At 43.3% G+C, this 25,156-nt stretch overlaps 1 protein-coding gene across 9 annotated transcripts; it reads right to left on the reverse strand.

Annotated features, from left to right (window-relative positions):
- Positions 1-483: 483 nt before the first annotated feature.
- Positions 484-25,130, reverse strand: PIAS2 (protein inhibitor of activated STAT 2). 9 transcript variants are annotated; one of them, XR_014939143.1, is made up of 16 exons: positions 24,044-24,148; positions 19,058-19,532; positions 17,634-17,718; positions 17,022-17,072; positions 16,814-16,904; positions 13,696-13,830; positions 12,280-12,385; positions 11,836-11,909; positions 10,845-11,005; positions 10,115-10,248; positions 9,517-9,688; positions 7,868-8,007; positions 7,330-7,388; positions 6,400-6,561; positions 6,038-6,075; positions 2,275-4,839 (listed from the first exon to the last, which is right to left on the reverse strand). XR_014939143.1 is itself a non-coding variant. In XM_085528202.1 (14 exons), exons 1-14 carry the CDS (start codon positions 24,065-24,067, stop codon positions 1,535-1,537), a joined length of 1,767 nt encoding a protein of 588 aa, XP_085384328.1. In that variant the 5' UTR covers positions 24,068-24,148; the 3' UTR covers positions 484-1,534. The 9 variants fall into 9 exon arrangements, 5 of the variants coding, with proteins under 5 accessions (XP_085384328.1, XP_085384326.1, XP_085384327.1 ...); XR_014939142.1 differs by lacking the exon at positions 7,330-7,388; XR_014939145.1 differs by lacking the exon at positions 6,400-6,561 and having other exon boundaries at positions 2,275-4,813.
- Between the last annotated feature and the right edge of the window lie 26 nt (positions 25,131-25,156).

The following is a 25,156-nucleotide window of genomic DNA, read 5'->3' on the forward strand; positions in this document are numbered from 1 at the left end:
CCCTCCCAGGGTAATTTCTTTGTGAATGAACTCTGACTTAGCCTTTGTCAAGACGTATAGAGGTTTCTGAGTCTGAGCGTGGAGCACTCCTGGGAGCTGTACACAGATGAAAATTCGTTACATTTTTTGATATTTGGAGTTGAGCAGTTTGTGGGTCTGACATTTGCTGGTTTAGTCTGTATGTTTGAGTTAGTACTAATGAGTTCTTAAAATATTTGCACCTTATTGTTTTCTAGCGTATTATTGAGGAGGCTAGCAGACATATCATCACTGGAGCTGGCAAGCTCCAGCTAGAAGTTTGTTTGAAGGATCGGGAGGAAGATCATGCTTTACTCCAGTTAAGGTACTCATAATTTTTGAGGACTGCAGTATATGGAATATGACCAGATATCACCCTTTGAAAATATAAAATCCGCTGCTGATGGTTTCCTTAGAGCAGCTTCCCTAAAACGATATGAAACTTTTCAAGAGAGGACAACTGCATGAGTAGTAACAGGAATTCTTTATTGTGATAATGAAGGAGCTGAGAATTAGGATGTAGATTTGAAGATGCAGCCAACAGGAAGACTAACTAGAAACAATGATGGCAACCACAGATGTGCTGCTGGAAAAGTCGTTTCTCATGTTGGAGTTAGTAGAACATGTCAATGCAACCAAGAACACATGGAGAGAACACCAGAGAGAACACTTCTTTTGTTACTGACATACAATCAGAAGTCCACTGTGGGATAAAAGGGACTTAAGAATTCTGGTTTTATCAGCTCCAAGTTTCTCCCTGTTGTCTTCCCATCTTCAGATCATTGTTTGAAGTTGGCTGCTTTTCTGGCCCTTGACTCATTGGCCTTTCCTGCCAGCAGAGGGTGCCAAAAGAACGTGTGGCATCTGCAAATTAAGACTCCAGTGCTGAACTGGTTCTGTACCCATCGTTTTGAATCAAGGTCTTCCTCTGAAACAAGTTGGATAAGAGAATTTGCTCACAGTGGCAGCATGCAGGATACTTGAATTTGTAAGAGAAGGGCACAGGACGGGCCTGAACAGCTTAGATGGCTTTCCATGTCCTTACCAGTCTTATGGCCATTAAAACAGTACCTGGCCCTTCTTGCATTGCCACCAAACCACCTTTTAAGTGTGCTATAGAGCCCTTCCAGTCTTGTTTTTCCTTCGTGCATCTCTTCTTCCTTTCTCCCAGCTATAAAAATCTTTAAGAGTGTTCTGTAACAGCAAAGGAAGCACCTAAATGCCTCTTTTTGTGTCTCTCTGGTCTGGCTGTTAGTTTCAGCTGATGCTTCCTTCATCCGTATCAGAAATGAGCATGAACCATTGATCTTTATGCACTGGATTGGTGTGGTTTCACTTTTAGCCCTCAGTTGCATCCTTCCTGATGCACTGCAGCTCCTTCTCTTTGCCCCTTTGCATGGAATCCAGCGCAGGGCTTTGACCAGCTGTATTATTTTCTGAACCTTTCCCCAGTTCTGCAGAAACTGCTGCAGTACAAGAAAACCACAGCTGCACTCAGCATTCAAGATGCAGGCTTTCACTGGTCACGTTTTGTTCTCTGTGCCTTCCCTTTGACTGCTTCTGGACGTGGAACACTGCTGTTCTGCTTGCTGTAATGCTAGGATTTCACAGTGGTAGCGATCAGTTCAGGCCTCATTACACATGAAACTTAATTTACTCGTGCACTCTTTAATCATGCAAATTGCCTTTCATGTGCTATTCTATCACCTGTTTTTTGGTCACACCAGGTCCTTCTGCAGTTTTGCAGAATTGGTCTCATTTTTACCTGCCTGAAGTAGTTGTTTGGAAAGTAGCAGTTTGCCAACACTGCCTTATTCAGGTTCTGACAGCGTTAGGCTGCAGGTTCACAGTGAGCCATAACTTCCCTACTGCTGAGCCATCCCATTCTTTTCTCTTCCCTTTCCCATTAGGTTTTACCGCTGACCTGAGAACCAGCACTGGTGGCCAGGCTTTTCCACAGCAAATCTCTGATCACTTGCCTGGAGATCCTTATGGTGCAAATCCTCACCCATGGCTAAAAGACATAAGTGCACAGACTTGAAGGAGGGCACTCCACCTCCAGATATCTTTGTAGATTAGCTGTAAGTCATGTGCTCCATGTGGTGTGGGATGCTGGAACAGCTTTGCCCTGGGACCCTCAATCCCTTCTCCACCCACCACTGTTGCAGGGCTATTTGCATCACGTTTACATCCCTTCAGCCAGTTCAACCATCTCACACCTCACCTCGTGATTAAGACCACAGACAGCACCGTCAGTAAGTTTTAAGCAGTTTATTCACAAGGGCTCTCGAGCCTCCCCCCACTCCTAGCTCAGTTACTGTGCAATTGTGATGCAGAGAGCACCGACCAGCTGCAAGCCATTAGAAAACACTTCATGAGCAGCGTGGCTTTATTAGAAATAAATCATGCTAAAAACTGATCCTTAACAGATATAAAAAATTAACAGGTAAGGAAAGGAGAAGAAAAAGGATGCGATATTAAGACCAATGGGTAAATCAAGGATCGGCGTGAAGGATGGTACAAAAAAGGCAACAAAAAACAGTGCGGCATTAAAGATGAGAGTACAGAGCAGACAAGAGGTACAGTACATCCTGCTTCAATATTTCTTATCCATATGCTTAGTTCAAATACTGTAACAGTACTGGAAGGCAAAAAAGCACCAGACATTTGATGAAAGAAACAAAACGTGAAACAGAATTAAGGAAAAACGAATGCTGGAAGTAGGGAAAGAGTAATCTCAAATACAGTTACTCAACAGAGAAACAAATATTGGAAGAGTTGCTATGTCAACATATACAGACAATACCATTATTCCAGCTGTACGGAAATGATTTTCCTGGTCTGTAACCTCTTCCACGCACAGCACTGCCTGCGTTATCCCCAGAGACGTGCAGGGCCGTGCCCCACACGCTGAACAGGGCAGCACAGCAGAAGAGGAGGTTATTTCCATCTCATTACGTGGCCTTCTGGTCATGGCAGTTCTACGGTGGGACAGAGCATCATTCAGCCCTGAACATATAAGGGCTGCTCCAGAAGTAATGCCTCCTATTTCACATTGTCAGCCCACAAAGTCAGAGATGGATGGTGGTGGTACAGCAGTAGAGGATGAACCTTCCCACCAATATTCCACTTTGTCACCATGTGATGGATGGCAGCAGAGGGGCAGTCCAGCAGAATGGCGTCTGACATGGAAGCGTGTACGAAGCAAAGGTGTGGAACTGAATCCCTCCACGTGAAAAAAAAATAATGAGACCCACTGACGTTCATTTACAAGCACAGCCTACAGGCACTCATTCATCACTAGCAAAAATGTAGAGCTAACAGTAGCAACTGCTGTTTTGTAGCTGAGATCATGCTCTATTCACATAGCGTTACTATGTCGTCGTTGTCATTTCCATGGAAATAAATAGGAAGCATTACTTTCAGAGCAGCCTCTCCATAGTTGAAGTTCGGCGGGAGCAGTATGCAGCTACAGCTGTTTTGCTCCAAGAAGAAACACACCATGGCAAGCTAGACTGCAGTAATGCCCAGGCAGAACACAGCCACTGCCAAAGTATGCCATCCCAGAAAACAGTTCTGCACTGGAGAAAGCCATCCATGTGCTCTCTCCTTACAAGTGTCATAGAAAGCAGGCACCTCACTGGTGCATCTAAGGGCAGAGCTGGCAGTGGCAAAGAAAGACACTGGGGACTTTAAAAGCAAAGTAAAACTTTGTCATCTCTTAAAAGTTATCAAATCAGAAACTAAACTATGTCCCAACTGTGCATAGTTTGTGGGTTTTGGTGATGGGAGAAGTGATCCACTCTGACACGGCAGCACAGAGAGGTTGTACAATGCAAGGTTTGCATAGATAGCTTGCCCATCCCCAGCCCAAAAAACATCAAGAAGTCACAGTTAGGAGTGTTAAATTTGTGAAGAACGTGAAAAAAAAATTCCACCTACTTTCTCTTCCCCATGAAAGTGGGGATCACAAAACATAAAAGTGAAGGCATGGCTATTTCACAAAGCATCATTGCCTTAACTGAAGTTTATTACCAGCCCCAGTGAAAAATACAAAAAAATTCATCATCTACCTTTGCACCATTTTCCAGGTGGTTGTTGTTCTAGAGTGGTTACGTGCCTTTTTTATTTAAAAAACAAAAAAGAAAAAAAAAGTTTTTACATTATTGCTGTTTTACAACAAATTGTAGTATCGCAGGGGTGGGAAAGGACCTTGAGACCATTTGGTCCAACCCCCTGCTAAAGCTGCTCCTTACAGCAGGTGAAGCACTGAGGCATCCAGGCAGGCCTTGAGCATCTCCAGGAGACACCACCACATCTCTGGGCTGCCTGTGCCCGTGCTCTGCCACTCTCAAAATTAAACATCTGTTGAATCCATCCAAGAACAAGACGTCAGTTTCCCCGGAACAATCCCATGTTCTGAAGGGTCCTCTCTTATGCCAACTATTGAATAAGCAAGAAAAAAAAAAAAAAGGAAGTTCTATCACTTCTGTCCCTAATGTAAATGAATTTTTTTTATTTTCCAGAAGGCAGATCCTTTCAATAAATATCAGAATAACTTCAGAGATGCTGAAGTTCCAGAGATACAAGCAGCAGCTGTGTGCAGTTCCTCCTGGAGTTCCAATGCTGCCTCTTGTTTCAGTCCAGTGAGATGATGTCGGGAGCGCTGCCACTGCTGCTGGTTATAACTCCTGACTCACTCCTGTTGGAGGAGCTAACGTGCGTGCTGCTCTCGTGGTGACTGGTCGATGTGATGATGCTGCCAGGCGTGTTGCTTGTTAAGGTTGAGGTGAGACTATCCAAAAACATAGGAGGACAGTACTGCTTGAAACAAACAATGAAAAATGAAGAGACTAACTGCACAAGGGAAATGTATGCTCTGAAGATACATCTTCCCTACAACAAGCACAACACAGGTGACTAGCAGGACCTCACTAGTGCATGCAGAGCAAGAATCAGAGTTCTGCAGAACAGCAGGGAAGCAAGCAGAGGTGGGAGCAGCAATTCCTTCTCTGTCCACTCTGATCTTCCTCCTCCTAATCAGTCTGAGCATTTACTGGCACATTAGGAAACGCTACCAAGACCACAGGACCTCCCAGCACAGTGTCCAGATGGAAGCCTGTGATGAACAGTGTCCTGCAAGGGTCCATACTGCAGTCAGTACTGCTGGGATCAGTATTACTTGTATCGTGCCTAACAAAAAGGATAATGGCACCAAGCTGAGTGGTGCAGGTAACGCAGCAGGAGGAGATGCTATCCAGAGGAATCTGAATGGACCCATGTGAACTGAATGAGGTTCAGCAAGGCCAAGTGCACTGCTCCTGGATTACAGAAATTCTGGGCACAAAATACAAGGTACAGGCAGAGAATGGGTGGAGAATAACCCTGGAGAATAACCCTGAAGGGCCTGGAGTACTGCCAGATGAAAAGCACTGTGTACCTGCAGCCCAGAAAAAGCTGATCATCCTGGGCTCCATCAAAAGGAGGCCAGGTCAAGAGAGGTGCTTTTGACCTACAAAACTCCCACATATAGCAAGGCTGATGGATCTTATGTATGCGTTACACTAAAGGACTCTTAAAAACATTCAGCAAGTGTGCCCAAACTAGTGACAATATAGTCTCTACAACTCGATCTACAACTATTATCAAAACCAACCACACTGAAATTTTTACAGAAATTCACCTGGCTTGCAGATACACGATATGAACTAAGAGCATGAAAGACATAATAGCTGTACTGATGTCAGCACTGTGCAAGTGTCTGCTTTAGAAAGGCAAAGCAAGCTACAAATAATCTGATGTGCATGGATTCAGAATGTCGTTAAACAGAATCCTCCTTTAATGCACTTTTTCCTCATTACCTCCTGTTGGTAAAAAGTGTTTTCTTGGTCTGTGGTTAGATCTAAGCAAGTGGACTGCAAATGTGATATGAATGACAACATCCTGACCTGATATACACTGAAGCAGTATTTCATACAAAACACTTGGAAATTAAGCCCTTGGCAGCTAAGAAACATACCTGTGATTCAACTGGAATTAGTGAAAGGAAATCCAAACCTAGAAAGAAAAGAGGGATAATAAACTGACACGTCTTCCTTCTCTTCATACACAACAAGATTAAGGAATTTTTGTTGTTGCTGTAGAACAGACTTTTGCAATTGCTTTACAGTTTCTAAATGAAGTATACCACTGTGACACCACTCTCAACGACTTCAGGCAGCAGCAAAACACGTTTTCTAGTACAAGTGGCTCTTTTTAAGAATGAGGATGACAATGATGTATTATTCACTGGATATTGCAGGGTGGTTCAATGTGGTTGCTTAGATGGAGGTTGCCATTTGGAGCTGTTGTTCATAACACAAGTTTCACTGCATATTGTACCTGACTTGGCCAAACTGGGACATGAAGAGTGTCATCACATTAAGGATGCTGGAATGAAGTAAAGTCACAACATGCACAAGTCCAAAAACAAGCAGCAGGTCTCTTCCTCCACCCATAGGCAGCCAATAAGGAAACATTTCTAATATCATCCCCGTTTTGCGTCTAGACAAATAAAAGGAATGAAGAAGAGGAAACTACAAGTAGTTCAAGGTAATCCTCTATGAGCAGTGACAACCAGCGCCCATCCTCTATGCCATTAGCACATAAGCATTTAGGGCAAGATGTTTAAAAAACACAGAATCAATGAGAAATCACAGCCATTTCTACTTCAAAAATCTTGGCCTTGTGTTTGCTATGCCAACAGAAAGAAATGGTAAGCTTTCTCCCTCCCTCTCTTGTTACAGTACAGATCTGTTTCAGCCAGTGGCATCTCTTGTTTTCTCTAATGGAGAGGAGTAAAGAAAAATTTTAAAGGAGCTTAATTAAGATCAGCTGCTTTTACAGAATTCACAGCTTCTGTTCATATGTATGCTAGAACTTCAGTTAGCAGAGATTAATAAAGTTCTAGACTTCCGTTCTCTCATCTTAGTCTTCTAACCAATTTGGAAAGAAAATGAATTTCTTAACAAGGGAGAAGTGGAGGGAGGGAGCAGTGAGGCAACCAAAACAGACAGAAACAAGGGGAATGATATCCATCGCAGTGCCAAACTGAAAGAAGATGAAAAAAAACCCAGAGATGCGGCAGGGGGAGAAATGGAGACAGGCAATGGAGCGGGGCAGGGGAAGGACAGGAGGCCCACGTGACACCTGCTGTCACAAGTCACCATTTCCTGGGCTCTAGGTTCACTACAGCCGACAGAGAACCCCCAGAGTCCCTACACACAGCGTTCTTTTCAAGGAGCCAGGATAGAAAACAATCAGTATCCCCACCTTTTGTCTGATATTTAGCAGCAGTGTTGAAGAATACATCATAGGCATTTAGGGTTTGTCTAGGTAAAGAAAGTCAATAGAGGTCAGCTTACATATTGTAGCTCACCTTAACCTTTTTCATACAGTCTAGACAGAGCACCACACGAATTAGCTAGCAGAAATCTCTACATTTAGGGCTGGGATGAGTCAATACCACTACAGTTCTCAATCTTAAATAAGCAGCTACTCTCCCTCACATCTACAACAAGTAACAATCAGGTGTTTACACACAGTCTAACTGGATATATCAAGAAGTGCTTCTGGCTGCCGTTCCAGAGTGCCAATTTGCAGGTGTACCCCAGAAGCAAGGTTTTTCACATCACTGTTGAAGTGCAATCTGAAACTGGAAAGACAGCTTGTACTAGACTCATCTAGACATCACATCAGTGCAGTGCTATATACAATCCTGTCCCACCTAAAGAAGTTAATTTCTGACTTTTACCCACCCCGCACATTAATAAGTCTCTCAGAACACACATTAAAAATAATCACCACCTACCTGGCAAATCTGAGGAAATGCTGGACATCGGTGGGTGGTGGAATGGCACAGGGTAGTCTGATAATGATGGAGGAATAGCAGCAGTATCAACCGTCGTCACACTGGGCACTCTGACAGAGGATGGCTGATACATGAGAACCCTGTTTTAAAGGCACAGCGTGTTAGAACCAGCCTGGCTGTCAGTTACAGAAGAGACATTATGCACTCTCATCCAGAGTCACCACATCACAACACAGCTACAGTGTGGCTACTCTACACAGTATTCCACTCTAATTTCGTAACAGCCTTCTCAACAGCAGTTGTGACATAAGAGCAAGTTGAGATTAAAATAAAGTACAGTGCTGGAGTCACTCGGAGCAATCCAAGCGGGCATCTCTATCTGCAGAGCACCCTGTGGGACACATGGCAGGTGGCCTGAGCCAGGAGCAGGGCATTCCAAGTCCTTCTACTGCTCAGCACTGAGCTGTGGCACCAAGGATGCAGCCAACCACAATTCAGCCCCTGCAGCAAAGACTTCCAAGCCTGGAGTTCAGTACTGAACTTATCCACTTATTCACTAAGAGATTTGTAGCTATTTTTTTGTGTCAAAATAATAAAAGTCCCTTCACAGCACTTACAACAAGCAACAGCATTTCACCATCACTACTGGAGGTAACTGAATGACTACTGCTACAGAGAGAGACCACACATTGCCATTGAGTGCACACAGCACACCTGCTCATCAATTCAAAAGGTGGCAAAACAGAAAGGCTTGTTTTTATTACTGTTTTAGTAAAAGAAAGCCACCACTCAGAGACACACCTCGTGCATGCAGTCAGACTAACCAGAAGGACAACATAAAGCCAATACTTTTAAGTTGCCACATGGAACTCTGGCTGCTGGAAAACCTAACCAATGCCCTCTTCTCCCTGCTTTGCTGGTCGTGTGTCCTACAGCTCCATGTCTTGGAGGCTATGAGCAAGAACAGTACGGCAACCACAGACTGTCTACAGCCAAACTGCACAGATTGTAGCAAACAGAAGGCAGAACAGTAAAGGAGTCAGTGAACTGCTCGATTCAGGGCAGGGAATTCAGACAAGTACAGAGATGAAGGGGTTGACCAGGGACTTGGGAAGCCCTCGGCTGTATTAACCAAGGCACAGAACTGACTGACAATCAAGACCAGTAACCATGAACAAGACATTTCAGATTCTAATAGTGAGACAGAAGAAAAAATTACTGTTTTGATTCAAAACAAAGAAGAGCCTCCCTCCCCTTCCAAGTTTGATAGGATGGAGAAAACATGCAACACAACTTTGTTTCAGGGGCACCAGAGCACATGATGAAGGGTAAAAGGCAGTGAGAGAAGTCTTTAAGATGACAGTAACTCAACAAGAACACACGTAGAAGCTCCTGCAAGCAGGAAAATCTGATTTCTAAGAGAGTCCTGTACACTAACTCAATTGTTTTCTACAGATAAACATCTCTGCCAACACAGACTCAGCACATGTTTTGAGGGACAGAAAACTATGTAATAGAGGCTTGCCTAGAATCTAGAAATTCTCCAGAAGTTCAGAGCTGGATCACAAAGTGACTGCTGAGTCAGCATGTCTACATATCAGTTTATCTGACACATTACAGAATAACAACAAACTTATAAATTGACAAACCCTTTGGTTGGGCTTCCTTGCGTTTCAGACATGAATATGCACTTCCTTTTGGCTGGAGGATCTTCCTCTTCATCAGAAGAGCTTTCAATAGTCAAGTCAATAACATCAACTTTCTTCTTGCTTACTTCACTGGCCACCGTCACAGAACATGGTTTGCTAACAACACTGGAACCTAAACCAGAAACACAAAATATTACTTAAAACTGCTGACACCAGCAGTTCCAATTTGCAATAGAACTATTATCTCAAATCCTGTCTTATCTTTAAGTCCACTACAGAGGCCACTATGAACCAGGAGTGGCATTCTGTGCTGCATTAAAGCTTACACTCAGTTTTCTCAATCTCCCTTTACCAGTTTAAGGGCATAACAAAAGCAACAAAAGTGTTGTTATAAAGAACAAAAATAAAGCCTACAGCTGTATGCTTGCAGAGACATAACTTTTACTTTTTACACTAAATGGAAAGGTGAGAAGAATTAAGCACACCCTTCACAAAACAAACATCAAGGTCCATAGCTATCATCCCAGCTGCAAACACCAGGCCTCCAATGCATCAAGCCTTTTAGTTGATTTACCATCAGCATCCATGATGTACTCACTTTCTATTTTGGTGCACTGTGGACTTGAGACTTTAACAGCATCTTTTTTAGGCCTCATTGGACACCAGGAACCATCCTCCTGGAATTTAATCTCATCCACATCTGAACATTCATTAAGGATTTCCATGAAGAGTCTGAAAAAAATAAAGTGAAATGGTTTTAACATCTGGTTCCAGACTTTTGTTAAGTGAAAAGCAGACAGCTGAGAAACTAAGATCAGCATCAACCCACAGTTCATCTCCCTGGTTTATCTTACATGAAGACCTGCAGTTGTAGCCTTCCCCAGCAACCACACATGAAAATCCAGAGTTTTCCAACCCACCCATCTCTTACTCCAACATTACTGCAATTCAGAGATTTTCACAAAGATGTAGAAACCATCATCCTTCAAATCAATTTTAAACTAACTCAAATGGTGTCAACGCTAATAGCTTTGGAGACAGGATCGTGTGAAGGGAGGACATCCTGAGATGTCACATTTGGATTTCTCTAGAGATCAGATGAGGCCCAAAGTTGATTGACTCTGTTAGGAGATCAGTTTACTTATTTTGTTACAAAGGAAAAGAAACTGAAGGATTGTAATGGCTCCTCCCAGTTTAATGTATTTTGAGGGGGAAAAAAAAAAAAAAAAAAAAATCTAAATGACTAAACTGCGGGTGACACGCAGAGCTATCAAGTACACTATGAAAAGATGGAAATAGTTCTGTAGTCTGCAATCCCATTTTCTTACCCATCTAGAATCAGGCTCTCATAAGCTGCCTTTTTGTCACAGACAGGACAGATCCAGGTAGGTTTCTTTTCATTCATTTGGAGATAAAGAGCAGCATCAAAACACTGCAGGTGTGTGCAAGTGACAGCCCGGCACGGGATTGTCAGCCTCATTTTCCCCAGCTGCAAAGACACATTTGAAGGGTGTCAGAGAAAAAGAGAATGAAACAAACTTGCATGGCTAACAGTAAAATCAGACAACCAGCAAGGGAACTATCCCTTCTCACTACAACCAAGGTCACTGCAAATCCACTCCATCAAATCACATACAGTGTACTTGAAGGAACAATAAAGAGGTATTCAAAGTCTTTCCTGAGTTGAAAATGATCAGGTTTTTGAGTGGACCTACAGCATTACTTCCAGGATTTTGATTTTTATTAGTGAGACCTACTGAAGCACCTGTTTTGTCATTGCAAGGTTTTGTGAGCTGCAGTCACATCAGAATGGCACTATACCTGTGTCAGTGTAAGACTTAATAGACAAATCACAACAATACCAGTTTCTGCCTGGGAAGAGAAAACCAGGTAGATGTGACTTCGTTACAAGGAGATCGGGTTATTTTCCCTTTTTAATAGTGGGCAGTAAAAGCAATACCCCAAAGAGCAGATGATCTGAAGTGCTGTTTCTCACTGCACCCTTTATTCCATCACCTTGCCCAACCAGACGATGCCTCAGTACACAAGACCATTTCATTTAAAGGTTTTAACATAAACACAGGTAGCAATGTGAGTCTGACAGCATTGCAGCTGGGGCATCCACAAGTCTAAGCCCATTAGTGGAAAGCTGCTACAATTGTGTACTTGCAGGTGCACCCTTCTCCCTGTTACATCTTAATGAAGCAGTGTGTAATGTAATCCTGCTATATTTCTACATCAGATCTTTTAAGAGCAACCCAACTCTGCACTACAGGTGAAAACATGGATCTGTACGTGGCAGTTCCCAGCCTTACTTACAGGACACATCAGAGACACCCGCAGACTGGTGGTGGCAATCTCACTGTCAGGATCTGCTGTTAGCTTTTCTTTAACTATAAAAACAAATGAAGAAGTTATGGACAGACACCACTGTTTGTTTACAATCCTAATACCCATTCTGGAGCACATACATTTTGTTTCCCGCTACCTAAAACAAGTATCTAAGAAGCTGGCAACACTCACAACATCCCCATAACATTTCAGTTTCTAAGTACCCCTCCCTACAGGTTAGGTTACTTTTGCTGCATCATTATCAGTTAGCTCCTTTTCCTCCTTAGTAGCAGCAAAAGGAACCTTTGATGTTTTAGGCAAGGACTTTCTTTTCTGAATGCTGCAAATCTCCTAAGCATTACAAGTTCTGGTTTTAAAAGAGCCATTAACCACCCCTAAGGAAAAATTAACAGGAAAATTAAGTTTACTTACTTAATGCTCTGGAATGATCAGGGTTTCTGATACCTTTCATTTTTAACCTCTGCAAAAGCATAGCTGAAGTGAGCTGACGAACGAGATACACAGACATGGAGTAACTCTACAAAAAAAGTAAAGATGAGATATTGATCTAATGCAGTAATTCTGCTAAAACAGGTCACTTAAAACTGTTCTACATAAGAATAAAAACATGCTGGCTTGTTTTTTTGTTTTTTTGGTTTTTTGCTTGGTATTATGGAGGTATTTTGAAAAAGCACCAACAGATGTCTTCATTGTTATGAAGAAGTCCACACTGTGCCATAATTCTTCCAACCAAGTCAGATGTGTAAGTTGCTATTTAACTGCAGAGAAGCCTTATCCTCCACATCTAAGACACCAGGTGGGCTGCTTCTTGAAAAGAAGTTAGATTGAAGATACAGTTTCTTAAACATGAGTCTTTAAAGAGATTCTCATTCACACTCCTAAACATATCCCTGTTTGTGCTGTCATTAATGCCGAGCTCAATGACAAGCCTGCTATAAAGTAAATATTCTTTCAGGTGCAAACTGCCTTTTCTGAAGGCACACAGCTGCACAGGTTGACAGCTGGACTTGATGACTTTGCAGACTTTTCCAACCTTAAGGATTCCGTGCACTAATTTCTCTGCACTTGTTCTTTGGCTTACCACTTCCAGGCCAAGCCTCATTACAGCCAGCCTAGAGGAGTGCATTGTGGCATGGTGCATTTCCTATCATGTACTGCTGCTCCTTCACTCACGCCTCTTGCCAGCTTCCTTTGTTCAAGATTTCCCCTCTTCTGGGTCACCAACAAAGAGACCTCAAGGATCATGAAGCTCCAACCCTCCCCAGCTGCAGGCAGGGCCACCAACCTCCACATTTAATACCAGACCAGCCTGCTTGGGGCCCCATCCAACCTGGCCTTGAAGAGGTAAGGCCTTGGCACCTCTGTTCATTTTACAATGAACAGCTGCAAAAGATATCGAGAAAAAGAGCTTCTAAAGACATGGCTGCATAACCTCACAGTCATAGTTCTGTGTAATCAGGCCACAAAGAAGAATGGAGATTCCCTTTTTGTTGTATCTGAACTGTTTTGTATTTACACCACAGAAAGATCTAGGTGTTTTTTGACATATCTCAGGCAACTTATAATAGCAAAGATGACAGGAAAGCTCTCTATTGAAGCCACATCCCTCAGCCCCTGGAATTCCATTTTGAACTCTATGCAATTCACATAGAAGTTTTTCACGTTACTGTAAGTTGCCATGCTTCTGGAGCTTTGTCTAGCACTGATTGTAAGTTCAGCCACTAAATCACACTATGCCTTGCCAGCAGTATCAGGCAGTGGGTTAGAAGCAACGCTAGGCAAGGTTATTCAGTCTGCTGCCCACATCCTACAAAACAGACAGCTTACCTTTCCTATTTCAGAAGCCCAGGAAATGGAAATCTGGTTTGGCACTGCTGAAGATAACCTAACCAGAGAGGTTATATTCAAGGGGCGCCCAGGTCGCTTCTGTTCAATTCCATTTTTCGGTGGTGGAGCATATCCCTGTGATAGAAAAGGAAAAAAAAAAAAAAAAGCATTACCCCAACAACTCCTATTTCAACTGATCTGTGGGAAACAGAAAAGCCTTGAGGTTCTTCAGGCTGGAGACTAAAGTCGAAATGAGTGAGGAATAGAAGTCATTTTGACACTATTACACATCAATACACATTTTGAGCGATTTTAAAGGAGCGCTGGAAAGACAGAGTTCTGATCCAGTATTTCACCTGTGCTCCCACGGAAGGCTGTGTCGCTTCACCAGGAGATCAATGGTTCAAGCCATGACTTAGCACTTCCCACACACACCTATACAGAATGCTTCACTGCTTCTAAGACACTTCCTCCAAGATCTCCAACTCCTTCATGTCAGCTTTGCCTTGCAATAATTACACAGAGCTTCATTAGCAGCAGGTTATCATCTGCACACTCAGTGAGGACCTGAGCATGAGCTGTACATAGCATATCTGATATATGTGAGAGCTAAAAGGCTTTACTGCTGTCAGCAGAAGCAAACGAAAGCTAAATACTTTTAAATTCTTCACAATTGAAGAAAGCCTGGACAGCTTCTCTCTGCAGTGTTATTTCATGGTTTATTTCATTTCCCTAAGGGGAAGAAGTTCAATAATGCCAAGTGCCAAGTTATGCACTTTGGTCACAACTACCCCATACTTTACTGCAGGCTTGGGGCAGAGCAGCTGTGTAGAGGAAATGAGCATGTTCAGAGAAGGACAACAGCTGTGAGGGGTCTGGAGCAGAAGTGTTATGGGGAGCAGCTGAGGGAACTGGGATTGTTCAGCTTGGAAAAGAGGAGGCTCAGGGGAGACATCAAGCAGCCTGCAGTCCACTCATCTCCAAACCTCACCTTGCATTAGAAAAACACCAACCAGAGACCTGCATCTTGCACAGAACTGACTGGCAGACTTCATTCAGTTCAAGTGTTGTCCTACATTAGAAACTCTCCAGAAGCAACGTGCTGAAAAGCACACATTCACAGTGTTACGCCTCAAAACAAGACTGAAAAAACCAAATTCTGAAAGTAATATCTAGAGTAACAGCTAGAATTGCTGGCTTCAGCTGCTTCACCAGAAACGGTCCAGCAGAGCACACAAAACATGCTCCCCTGTTCAGCTAATGATAGGGGAAAGCAATTTGGAAAACTGTTTTCAGGTTTCAGTTTAGCTATCAGAGTCTATACACAACAGCAAGGCTTCCAGTAAGCTAAGCGTGCTTTATCACAGAACATGGAGGCAGCAGATGTGTAAGGACTGATATAGTTTCACACTTAAAAGGAGGAATGATCAGTCATTTCTTCAAGCCAGGTGTAACATCTGCAGTCACTTACAGGATATAAACCCCATTGTTCTCACAGTAGCAAGCTGGACCTTTTAGTGAGTTCATGAGGACAAAGAGCATCAATTTAAGGGGGGTACTCCCACACATGGTGTACCAGACACAACAAGTCCCTTCCTGTTCATCTCAAACAAAGTGAGGCTGCATTACTTCCAGGAGATCAAGAAAGCATGTTTCACTTAATTATTTTTTCTTACTCTTAGTCTTTCTCTGTTGCACATATGCTTTATTTCAGATAAGCTTTTAATGTTTTCTTCTATAAAGCAAAGACTTCCAGGATTCAAACCCATAGTCCTAAAACACATTTAAGCCCTTCCCAGCCTCCTGTGACTTTAATAAGGAGCATTATGCCTGTCTATCATAATCAGTGTGGTCTAACACTGCTCAGTTTGGTGGCCAATTCCAGTGGCAACCATTTGCCAGAATTACTGTTATTAAGTCTTGCTTATTGCAAGAACTGTATCAGTAACACGTGGCCTCTGCTGTAACCAGAAAAAGTATCAGAAGAGCAATCAGGCAAGAACAGAGCCTGGCATCGCTCACTAGTTCCCTACAACTACTGAGCTGGATAACAATGATCCTTGAGGCAGAGAAGTTCTTACATTTTCTGAATCACCAGCGGGATGCAGACGGTTACCAAATAAACAAGTAAGTGGGAAAGAAAACCTGGCCAGAGCACTCAGGCTGAGACTGTATTAATCATTCAGCTCATACTGAAGGAGAAGTAAGGAAGCTGCCAAGATGAGTCATTTATTCACTTTCTCACTTCATGTTTCTGTTGAACAGTCTGAAAAATGATGTGCAAAAAGAAACTAGAGAATTTAGACCTAAAGCAAAGTGAGAATTCAAGATTACAGAAATTTTGCTATGACTGTGACATTACAAATAAAATGGATAGCAAAACACAGCATCACCTGCTATGAGCTAACTTCTGGAACCATGTCAGAATGGGCTGGGTATGGGTTTAGCCCCACTCCATTTATCAAAATACCAATTTCAGTGTTTTTTGTTTTGTTTTTTCTTCCAAAAATGAAGACTGATTCCTTTTTGTAAATATTCTAGCCCCACAGTGACCCTGTATGCACAGCGACTTTTAAAGCATGAGACAAGAGCAAAAAGCACAACTGCTCACAATGTTCCACTGCAGGACCAGTAGCTGCTGGTACCCTAGATGTGCTACTCTTCATCCCTGTGAAGAATGCTGCTCTCAGCAGAGGCATGCAGAGCTGCATGCAAACACATGAACAAAAGGTGACACTGCTTGCTTGTAGCGAGGAGGAACTCAGGCCAACACGCAGGTACCCAAAACAGTGAGGGATATCACTAATCCAACCAAACTCAGATCTATGTAAGGGAGACTCCTCATGCTCACACTGCTTTGTTTTTGATTTTTTTGAGTGTTCACAGCACAGATGAGGTGTTTAGCCTACAGGTGGCTAAAGCATAATTAAGCTGTGCAGGGGCTTTAACATAACAGCAGCACTGGCTACCTCACCCAGGGCACAGCTTGCATATTTGCTAGCATTAATGCCTAGGGAAATTGTAATGTTAGCAATAAAGTGCTTGATCATTTCAGCACGGTAGCATTACAGAAACAAGACAAGTCAAAGAAACCACAAATACATGTGAACGAGCTTACCGGCAACGGAAACAGCTTCCCATTCACTTTAATGCACAAACTATTAGGGTAATTATCTTCTTGAGGACAGCTTGTCTCTGCTAGGCATAACCTATAGCCCCAAAAAGAGAAAAATTTTCAGGTGTCATCACATTCACAGGTCTCCACAAACATTAAGATTTACAACTTCTAAACTGGCTAACAGAAAAGAACACCATGAGAAAGATACCTTAGCTGAACTTGGACTGTGTAATCTCTCCTGCCCCCTGGCAAGAAGTCCCTACAACAAAGAGAAAGAAGAGCACCTGTTTAGACAGCAGTCATACATAGAAGTGGCACACCTAAATCAACACTAAATTTTGGTTTTATTTTATTAAGCTACGAACAAATCTTACAAGTGACACCTCTGTTCAGCTGCTGTAAGTTAAGCATGTCTTTAGCATCACCACCTTCTGTCAAGACTTAATTGCTACTACAAAATATGATGCTGCCAGAGAGGCATGAAAAGCAAATTATTTTGGCTCACGCCACCGTTCTTGCAAGAACATGAACCCCAGGACAAAAGATAAAAGTAGCCTCCTGTTTATGCAGCCAGGAAACATGTAAGGGATAAAAGCTTACCATCTCTCAGTCACAATCGTTTGAAACAGTAGTTTTTAACTCCTTAGAAGCATCGGATTCACCTCACCCACACTTAAGTGCCATACACAGTAATTAGAGAAATAAACAGAACAGCCTGTGAGGATTATCATTGCACTCTTGCAAAGTTATGGGATGCATCAAAAAAGTAACAAAAAGCAAAAATGTGGAATGGGAAGTTTTTGGAATACATGCTTCTTACCTGGAAATACAGATTTCTCTGACCTGCTGAGGAGTCAAAGCAAAGATAAAAAACTTCTCTTGGAACCGTTGAATACTGCTCTGTACTAGAAGGAGAAAGAGACAGAAGAGGTTTAACCATGCTGCTTGAAGTCAATGATTAGAAGAGGTTCTGCAGCTGAGTTTTTCCCCCAAACAAGGCATAAGGCACTTATGTTCATAATCAAACTGCTGCTGAACAGCACGTAACTGTCAAGAGGAAGGCAAAAGAACAAATCATTCATTCAGCTGTATTCAGAAGGCTTAATATCACTTTACACTTCAGTACTAAAGCAGCTTGGCAAGCTGCACTGTAATCCTCGGGGTAAGAAAGGTTTGAACAACAAAGTATAACACTGAACACTTGGAGGAAGAGATACCAGGGAGATGTTTACAACTATTTTATCTTAGTACAGTAAGGGAATGCACACCATGAGTTACTAATGAGCAGCTGGGAAATTATTCCAAGCAGAAACAGCTATGATAGCCAAGAGCAAGACACGTGTCTTTCCCCTGCACCACCCAGGGGAAACCTCAGCCCAGAATTCACACAAAATGAACTTAAGTCCAGGTGGGACAAATACATGCACCAAATCTAAAGCATGACATACTGCATGTGTATTTGCACATGTTTAAAACGTGCATAACTTTGTTATCGAACCAGGTGTGGATTAAAGCTAAGCCCCACACCTGCACAACACAACCAAAAGCCAACTTTTCAAAGGAAAGGTGAATTCTCATGCAGCTTATTTATATCAGCTCTTCTCCTCAGCTTTGGAAATGCTCCTTTTATCAAGAGCAAATGTTTCATTAAGGGAGTCACTGTGTCTGGTTAACTGTGTGTCAATAGTTGTCACAAGAAAGACAGGAAGCTTTTAGAGGGGGCCCAGAGGAGGCTGTGAGGATGATGAGTGGGCTGGAGCCCCTCTTCCACGAAGAAATATGCCTCACTTGGTACATGTAACTACCTACAATTCTTAATTAAAACACTGAAGTGGTTAGGGAGATGCAAACAGCTTGCAAAATGTTAAAAGCATTTCTAAACTGTACTACTAAATCCTTATGTTATATTTTCTACCCCTTAAGGTAGGACACTGAATTTGTCTTGATTTCAAGACAACCAACTTATTTTCAAATGAATACAATCAAGAACGAGGTGCTTGAGGAAACTGAGACTGCAAGTTGTTGGGAGGAATGCTTTCTGCTGGCCATGATAGAAGTGTTCTTCACTTGCAACAAACAAGTTCCTCAGATCCACATACTTCTGACCAAAAAATTAAAATAAGAAAGAAAAAAAATAAGGAAGTTCTCCCAGCTGCCAAAAGCAATTCAAACCCAGGCTTTGCACTGTCATTAGCAACAAGTACTTCATGAATTAAGCAACCCACAATGCAATTAAACACTTACCTAGACTTGTAGGCTTTATGAGTACATCAAGCACATCATAAAAGGGCAAGCTCTTCAGCTGGACATCAGGATGGACAGGTGGGATGGGAGGCGATGGCTGCTGCATCTCAAAGTGAGCCTTAGTGTCCTGAAGGAGCACGGAGCTGACGGGTGAGGAAGGAGACTGAGGGGTGACCGAAGTAGAAGGGATTGGGTGAATGCCAGCAACAGCCAGGTCAGGCTCCACGGGAGAAGAACTGCTATCAAGATTGAAAACTGCAGGTTTTATGGCTGATAAGTCTGAAAGTCCTTCAATTGTCCTTGGGTACCGACGCCTATAGAGTTCTCGGATTTTGATCTGCACTGCTGGGCTGCAGCCACTCTTCAGCAAGTGCAGAGCCCTCATCAGGAGGTCATGTTTCCGTCCACTTTTATTACGCCCAGCAAAGCCCAACAACACTTGAAGTTCAGAAACACGAAAACTTGATACCATATTCTGGAAAGAAGAACGAAGATACACATCAGTGAGCCAACAGTGCACAACAGTTGGATGAGATGATCACAGCGCTCCTTTCCAACCTTAATGATGCTATGATTCTAGAAATGCCTTTCTGAGAAGCACAGTGAGGCACAGGAGCCTCCATCATTCTGGTTCCACCTCTGCCACCTCAGATACTACCCACACACTCACCCACTGAGAGAGCATGGCTTGGTTAAAGCAAGGAAATCACATATCTGGGAAGGCTGAGTTCAACTATAATACTGAGGCTGAAGACTGTTCACTTGGTTGCCCAAGTTCCATGTGGAAGAGTGAACCTTGAAGTTCACAGACAGAAAGACTCTCAGACAAAAATTAAAGGACAGTGTTACTTTTAACACTACCCAAGAGAAAACACTCCTGCTCCTGGATTAGTACAGATCAGAAGGTTGGCACAGACGTATCACTCCCCTTTTTGAGGAAGCTCCCTTTTCAGAGAAAAAAAAAAACAAAAACACACAATAATTCTCCTTTCCTTCCCACCTGAAATGAACAGGTTAAATTCTGAGGAACACAGAACACCTGGCTTTAATCCACACTGCAGCACTGTATCGATCCTGCACCCAAGGACTGACAGATGTAGGACATGACGCTGGGTATCAAGCAGGACACATCTGCAATCACAATGCAGACTTCAGACCTGTTTAGTAGCGCCCTTCCAGCTGTTAATCAGTGGAGCAGCACACAATACTTAAGGAGGCATACAAGTCTTGAAGTGCAGTACTTTGTGTTTATCTTCCTTAATTGCTACAATACAGTTTATAACCACATACCCCAACATGGGTCCTGCCTAACTAAAGACTGAACATATGCTACAGCCATGCCTCAGCCACCAACACAAGATGGAACTCACTATATGCCCAGCTGCTTGCTCTTCATTTTTGCCTTAACATCACTGCTGGTGAAAGCAGCCTCACATCCACATCGAGTGGCTTATCCTAGCCTTGAAGGAGTGGAAATGCTGAAGAATTTACTGAGAACTTCACACTGACTGCATAAATAGACACACGACTTTGACAGCACCATCACCTCCTTCCTTCAGAGCGAGACAGTAAGCAAGATTCTGGATTCCATCATCAGAATGCAAATGAACGAAATAATCCTTTACACTGAGATTAAGGAAATGGCCTGCCTTGCCAAATACTTATCATTACCCCGACTGCTGCATTCTGTGTGTTCCTGTGCATTCCACCATTAATCAAGGTGAAACGTGCAGTCAATCATGCTTTGGAACAGCCCGGCATTTTATGGGGAGCTCCACGAAGCAACATTTTGTTACGAGTTGTATTTAATTTCATTGGAAGACGCAGGCTGGTTTCACTATCACAGTCAGCAAGATTTTAAATCGACACCTCCATTAAAGTGCTTGGGAGTACAAAAATTACGTAGTTTTATCCACCAACGCTGAAATCTTATGCGTGCATTTGAAAGGAGACTCTTGCAAAAGTGACTTTTACTGGCAACAATCAAACAATGGCTTCTACGGCATTTTCCCTGTAAAACTGATGCTACGTTCCCTCTAAGGCAACAGTAACCACCGGCATAAAGACACAGCTAATCTCATCTACATCGTTTAGCTTATTATCCCCTTTACTGATGTATCAAAGCAGCGCTTGTTATAATCAACATGGTTTTATGGAAGCATAACGTGTTTAGGAGCGCTTCAAATCACGGTGCAGGGCAGATTTGCAGCAAACCTTCCCAAATTATGTTCTAGTGGGGTTCCAGCTCTCTTACAGAAGCCTGCAGCCGAGCCATTAACATGCTTTTCACATCACCACATCGGGATGAGACACTCAAGTTGTGTCATGGACACGCCATTAGTCTGCTCTTAAAAGACATTCTTTACAACCCAATAAAAAACTTTTTTTTTGACACACAAGACCAAAGCCACTTTATTTTTACAGTCTCTCCATAAGCACAAAGTAGTCTGACAATTCTGAGAAACAGGTCCCCAAAATTCATACTCAGAGCTCATAAAAAATAAAAAGCCCACTTCAACTTTTTCTGACCGCTCATTAACAGAGAAGCCCATTTGTAACACCTTTTCAATTAAGTCTGCTGACTGCACTGGGCTACAAATGGGTAACACTGCTAAGAAAGAACAACTCATGCCCTGGGCTGGCTGAGGATATCTATATGGACCTTAAGTAAAGTTACATTGGAAGCTGATGTAACCTCTTATGATGGGGAATTTTGCTTTGGAGCAGCTTCAGCCTGGTTCCTACATCACACATTAGGATCCTCCAAAGCTGGATGCACCCAAAGTGACAGTGAATGGAAGTATTTTCTTTGCAGGTTTCCAATGGGCACAGGTCCCTGGAAACAAAGCTCAACTCATTCCATTGCAACTCCGTTTTTTTTAAGCACTGTAAATTATTTGGCCTCATTCTTCTCCCCAGTCACTGTATCTCAGCATGATCATTAGTTGTTAATTATTCTGCACAAGAGAAACTTCAATTACCACAATAAGCCTCATTGGTCTTAAGTAACTTCACATACACAAAGCACAGAAAATGTGAAATACAGATACAAGATAACCTCTGATAAAACACTGCTAATAGTTTATCATACTATACTGTTACTTAATGCACTGAATGATAACTGTAATCTTCTCCTCCCCATAAGTCATAAGACCACATTTCCATCTCTTTCAGCTAAAATGTCTTCTCCAAACAGCCACGAAGCTGATCACGAGTGTCACACAAATTGGTTCTGGCAGAGGTTTATTCACTTGCCTATAAAGAGGTTTTGTATCCTTTAAGATGAAGCTAACACAGTACAACTAAATACAATTAAACAGCAGCTTCAGTATGATTCGAGTATCTCCTAAAGCAGGGGTCAGCAAGGGCTCAAGGTGAGCTGAAGTTCCCACTCCAGGGCCAAAGCTATTCAAGAATAAAGTCCATGTGCCCACTGTGGTCTCCACAGCACAGACCTCAGTTCCGCATCCAGCTCTGCCCATGGAATCTTTTCAATATGTATCAGGCTGCCTACACAGGAAATCCATGGGAAAAGTTTAAAAACTCACCCATGAAAAGCAAGTCTAGAAGTTATGTCTCTGACCACAAGGAAAGCTCTGCCTACCACATCCACTCAGCAATGCCCTCCTATCACAGAGAGCAGTCACCTAGAGAACTCAACAGATCACTGAATCATCTACTTCAACTAGTAATTAATGGAGAGCCCAGTTGAAATAGCTTTTCTCCCCAGATCTAAGGGTGAGCCTTGCACCAGAGATTTTCACCAAGATCTTGGAGGAAAAAAAAGGTCTGCAGTTCTGGCTATTTATGAATCCTTAACAAAGGCGCAGATTTTCTGAAGGTTTGAGATAACAGCAAGTTCCTCTGCATCTGCTGTCCTTTCCTACAGCCTCACAGTAAGGAACCTCTGCATCACAGCTCACCTAAAGTTATATTTAGGGGAACCAGAGGATGACAGGCATAGCACTAATTGATATCACGGTGAGAGTAGGAAATGCTGCCCCTGCATGTTTCTCTCTCTTTAGGAAAAAAAAATAGAAAAAAGAAAGAAAAAAAAAAAGCAAAGAAAGATTTAAGAGGGAGTTATGACCTCTCGCCTTTACGAAGACCTTATAATCCAACTGAAATAAACCCAACTCTCCAAACTGCCCTACTGGGCCTTCCTAAGGCAGGCAGCAATCACAGCTCGCAGGAAAGCACCACCAGCATGACAGAAGTAAACAATACTGCCATAAAAAGGTTCCTCGTGCACATCCATAAAGCAGCACCTTAAGACCGCTCCTAAAGGGCGGCTGAGGTGGGGAACTCCTTCCACTCCGAAGGGAAGGAGGAAGAAGCGCTTGGATGAAGGAAAGCAAGCTACAAATAAGCACCCAGTGTTCACACGGACAGCCACACACGTCCTATCTCCAAAAGAAAAGGGACTTCGCGGCACTTAAGGCCTCAAAAACATGGTAAAAAAAGAAAAAAAAAACCACACAAAAACCACCGTCTCATGTCTCTGTAAAAAAACAAGTCCGTGTTTCCCCACAGGCCGAGGCAGAGCACTGCTGCCCTCCAACAAAGCCAGCCAGCCCAGTGTGCCCACTGCCAGCGGGTCAGGGCCGGAAGGGGCCCTTCAGGACAGCGCTTCCTGCGAGGAAACACTGGGAAGTGGAATTTTTTTTCTTTTTTTTTTTTTTCCTCCTCCATTTAAAAGGAGATCAGCTGAACGTAACCAACCCCAAAAACCATTTATAGATGCGTTACGACGGCGCGTTAACACAAAGCTCTTGTCATCCTGAAAAGGCCCAAGCCTTGAAAACGTGTCGGGAATAAAGAAATAATAATAATAATTAAAAAAAAAGCATAATGAGAACGGAAATAAAAAGCATTAGGCCTCGTCTCCCCGCGGGCCCAGCCCTCAGCCCCCGCCCCCAGGCGGCTCCGTGCCCCGCCGCCCTTCGGCTCACACCCCCCCCCCTTCCTCCTCCTCCTCCTCCTCACCCGCAGCTCCTCGAAATCCGCCATTTTCTACGCGCTGCCGCCCACTCCGCCGCCACCACAGCCGGGCCGCGCCGCCACCATCGTGCGCCGCCGCGCGCCCTCCTCACGTGACCCAAGGGGAGGAGGCGGGAAGTGAGCGCCGCCTCACAGCGACCCGGTGGGGAAAGAGAGTGGGGATGGAAAGAGGTTTAATCGGTTTGTGATTAAAAAAGGTCTATATGGGAGGTGTTTTGTGGCGTAATGACAGGAAAACTAAAGGCTTGTGGAGAAATAAGCATCGAATTGCAGCTGAGAACGTTATCGAGTCATAATCATTACTGAGTCACAACGGTTAGTTCCCTCAGAATCCAGGCCAGTAAAACCGAAGTGATTTACTGCCCTAAAGACGGTCACATAAGAATTAAGGTCGGGGGAGAGCTGTGCCATCCACAACACACACACTAAGAGCGATCCCAAAGGGTCAATGGGATTGGAAACGACCACACCGTGCCCCCAAGTGCCACATCCCCACAGGTCATAACACTTATAAACCTGAGGACACCCCCAAAAAACACAGACAGTTCACCCTACCTGGTGTTTAAACCATTATATCACACTGTTCCATTCCTCCCTTACACATCACAGGTACCCACGTATCCCCCACACAACCCCAACCCAACCTCTCAGTTCCTCTCAGTTCTCCATTTTGTATTTTTCACACTAATTGGAGCCAACCCCCTCCCATTAGCTCCTCCAATTAGCTCTTACCACAATAAGAAGGGCACCTCATTGCCCTGCCCTCTAAGGCAGCACCCAGCTGACTGGGTAACACTGCTAACAACTCACACCCTGGCATGGCTGAGGATATCCATATGGAAATGTCTTCTCGAATGCTATTGTGTTTATAAAACGATCACAACTTACGACCCTATCGAGGTTTCTTTGCGCTCTAAGGACTGAACTCTTTGTTTTCACACACAAAAACACAGCAGTAAACCACAACTTTTTCTCTCAGAGAGTGGTCAGGCACTGGAATGGCTGCACAGGGAGGTGGTGGAGTCGCCATCCCTGGTGTTGTTCAATTGGTACCTGTATTAGGAGCTACATTGTTTAGCTCCTGTGGTAACACTAACG

Source organism: Coturnix japonica, chromosome Z (genome assembly GCF_054131305.1).
Source record: "Coturnix japonica strain WE chromosome Z, WE-NBRP24, whole genome shotgun sequence".
NCBI classification, from domain to species: Eukaryota; Metazoa; Chordata; class Aves; order Galliformes; family Phasianidae; genus Coturnix; species Coturnix japonica.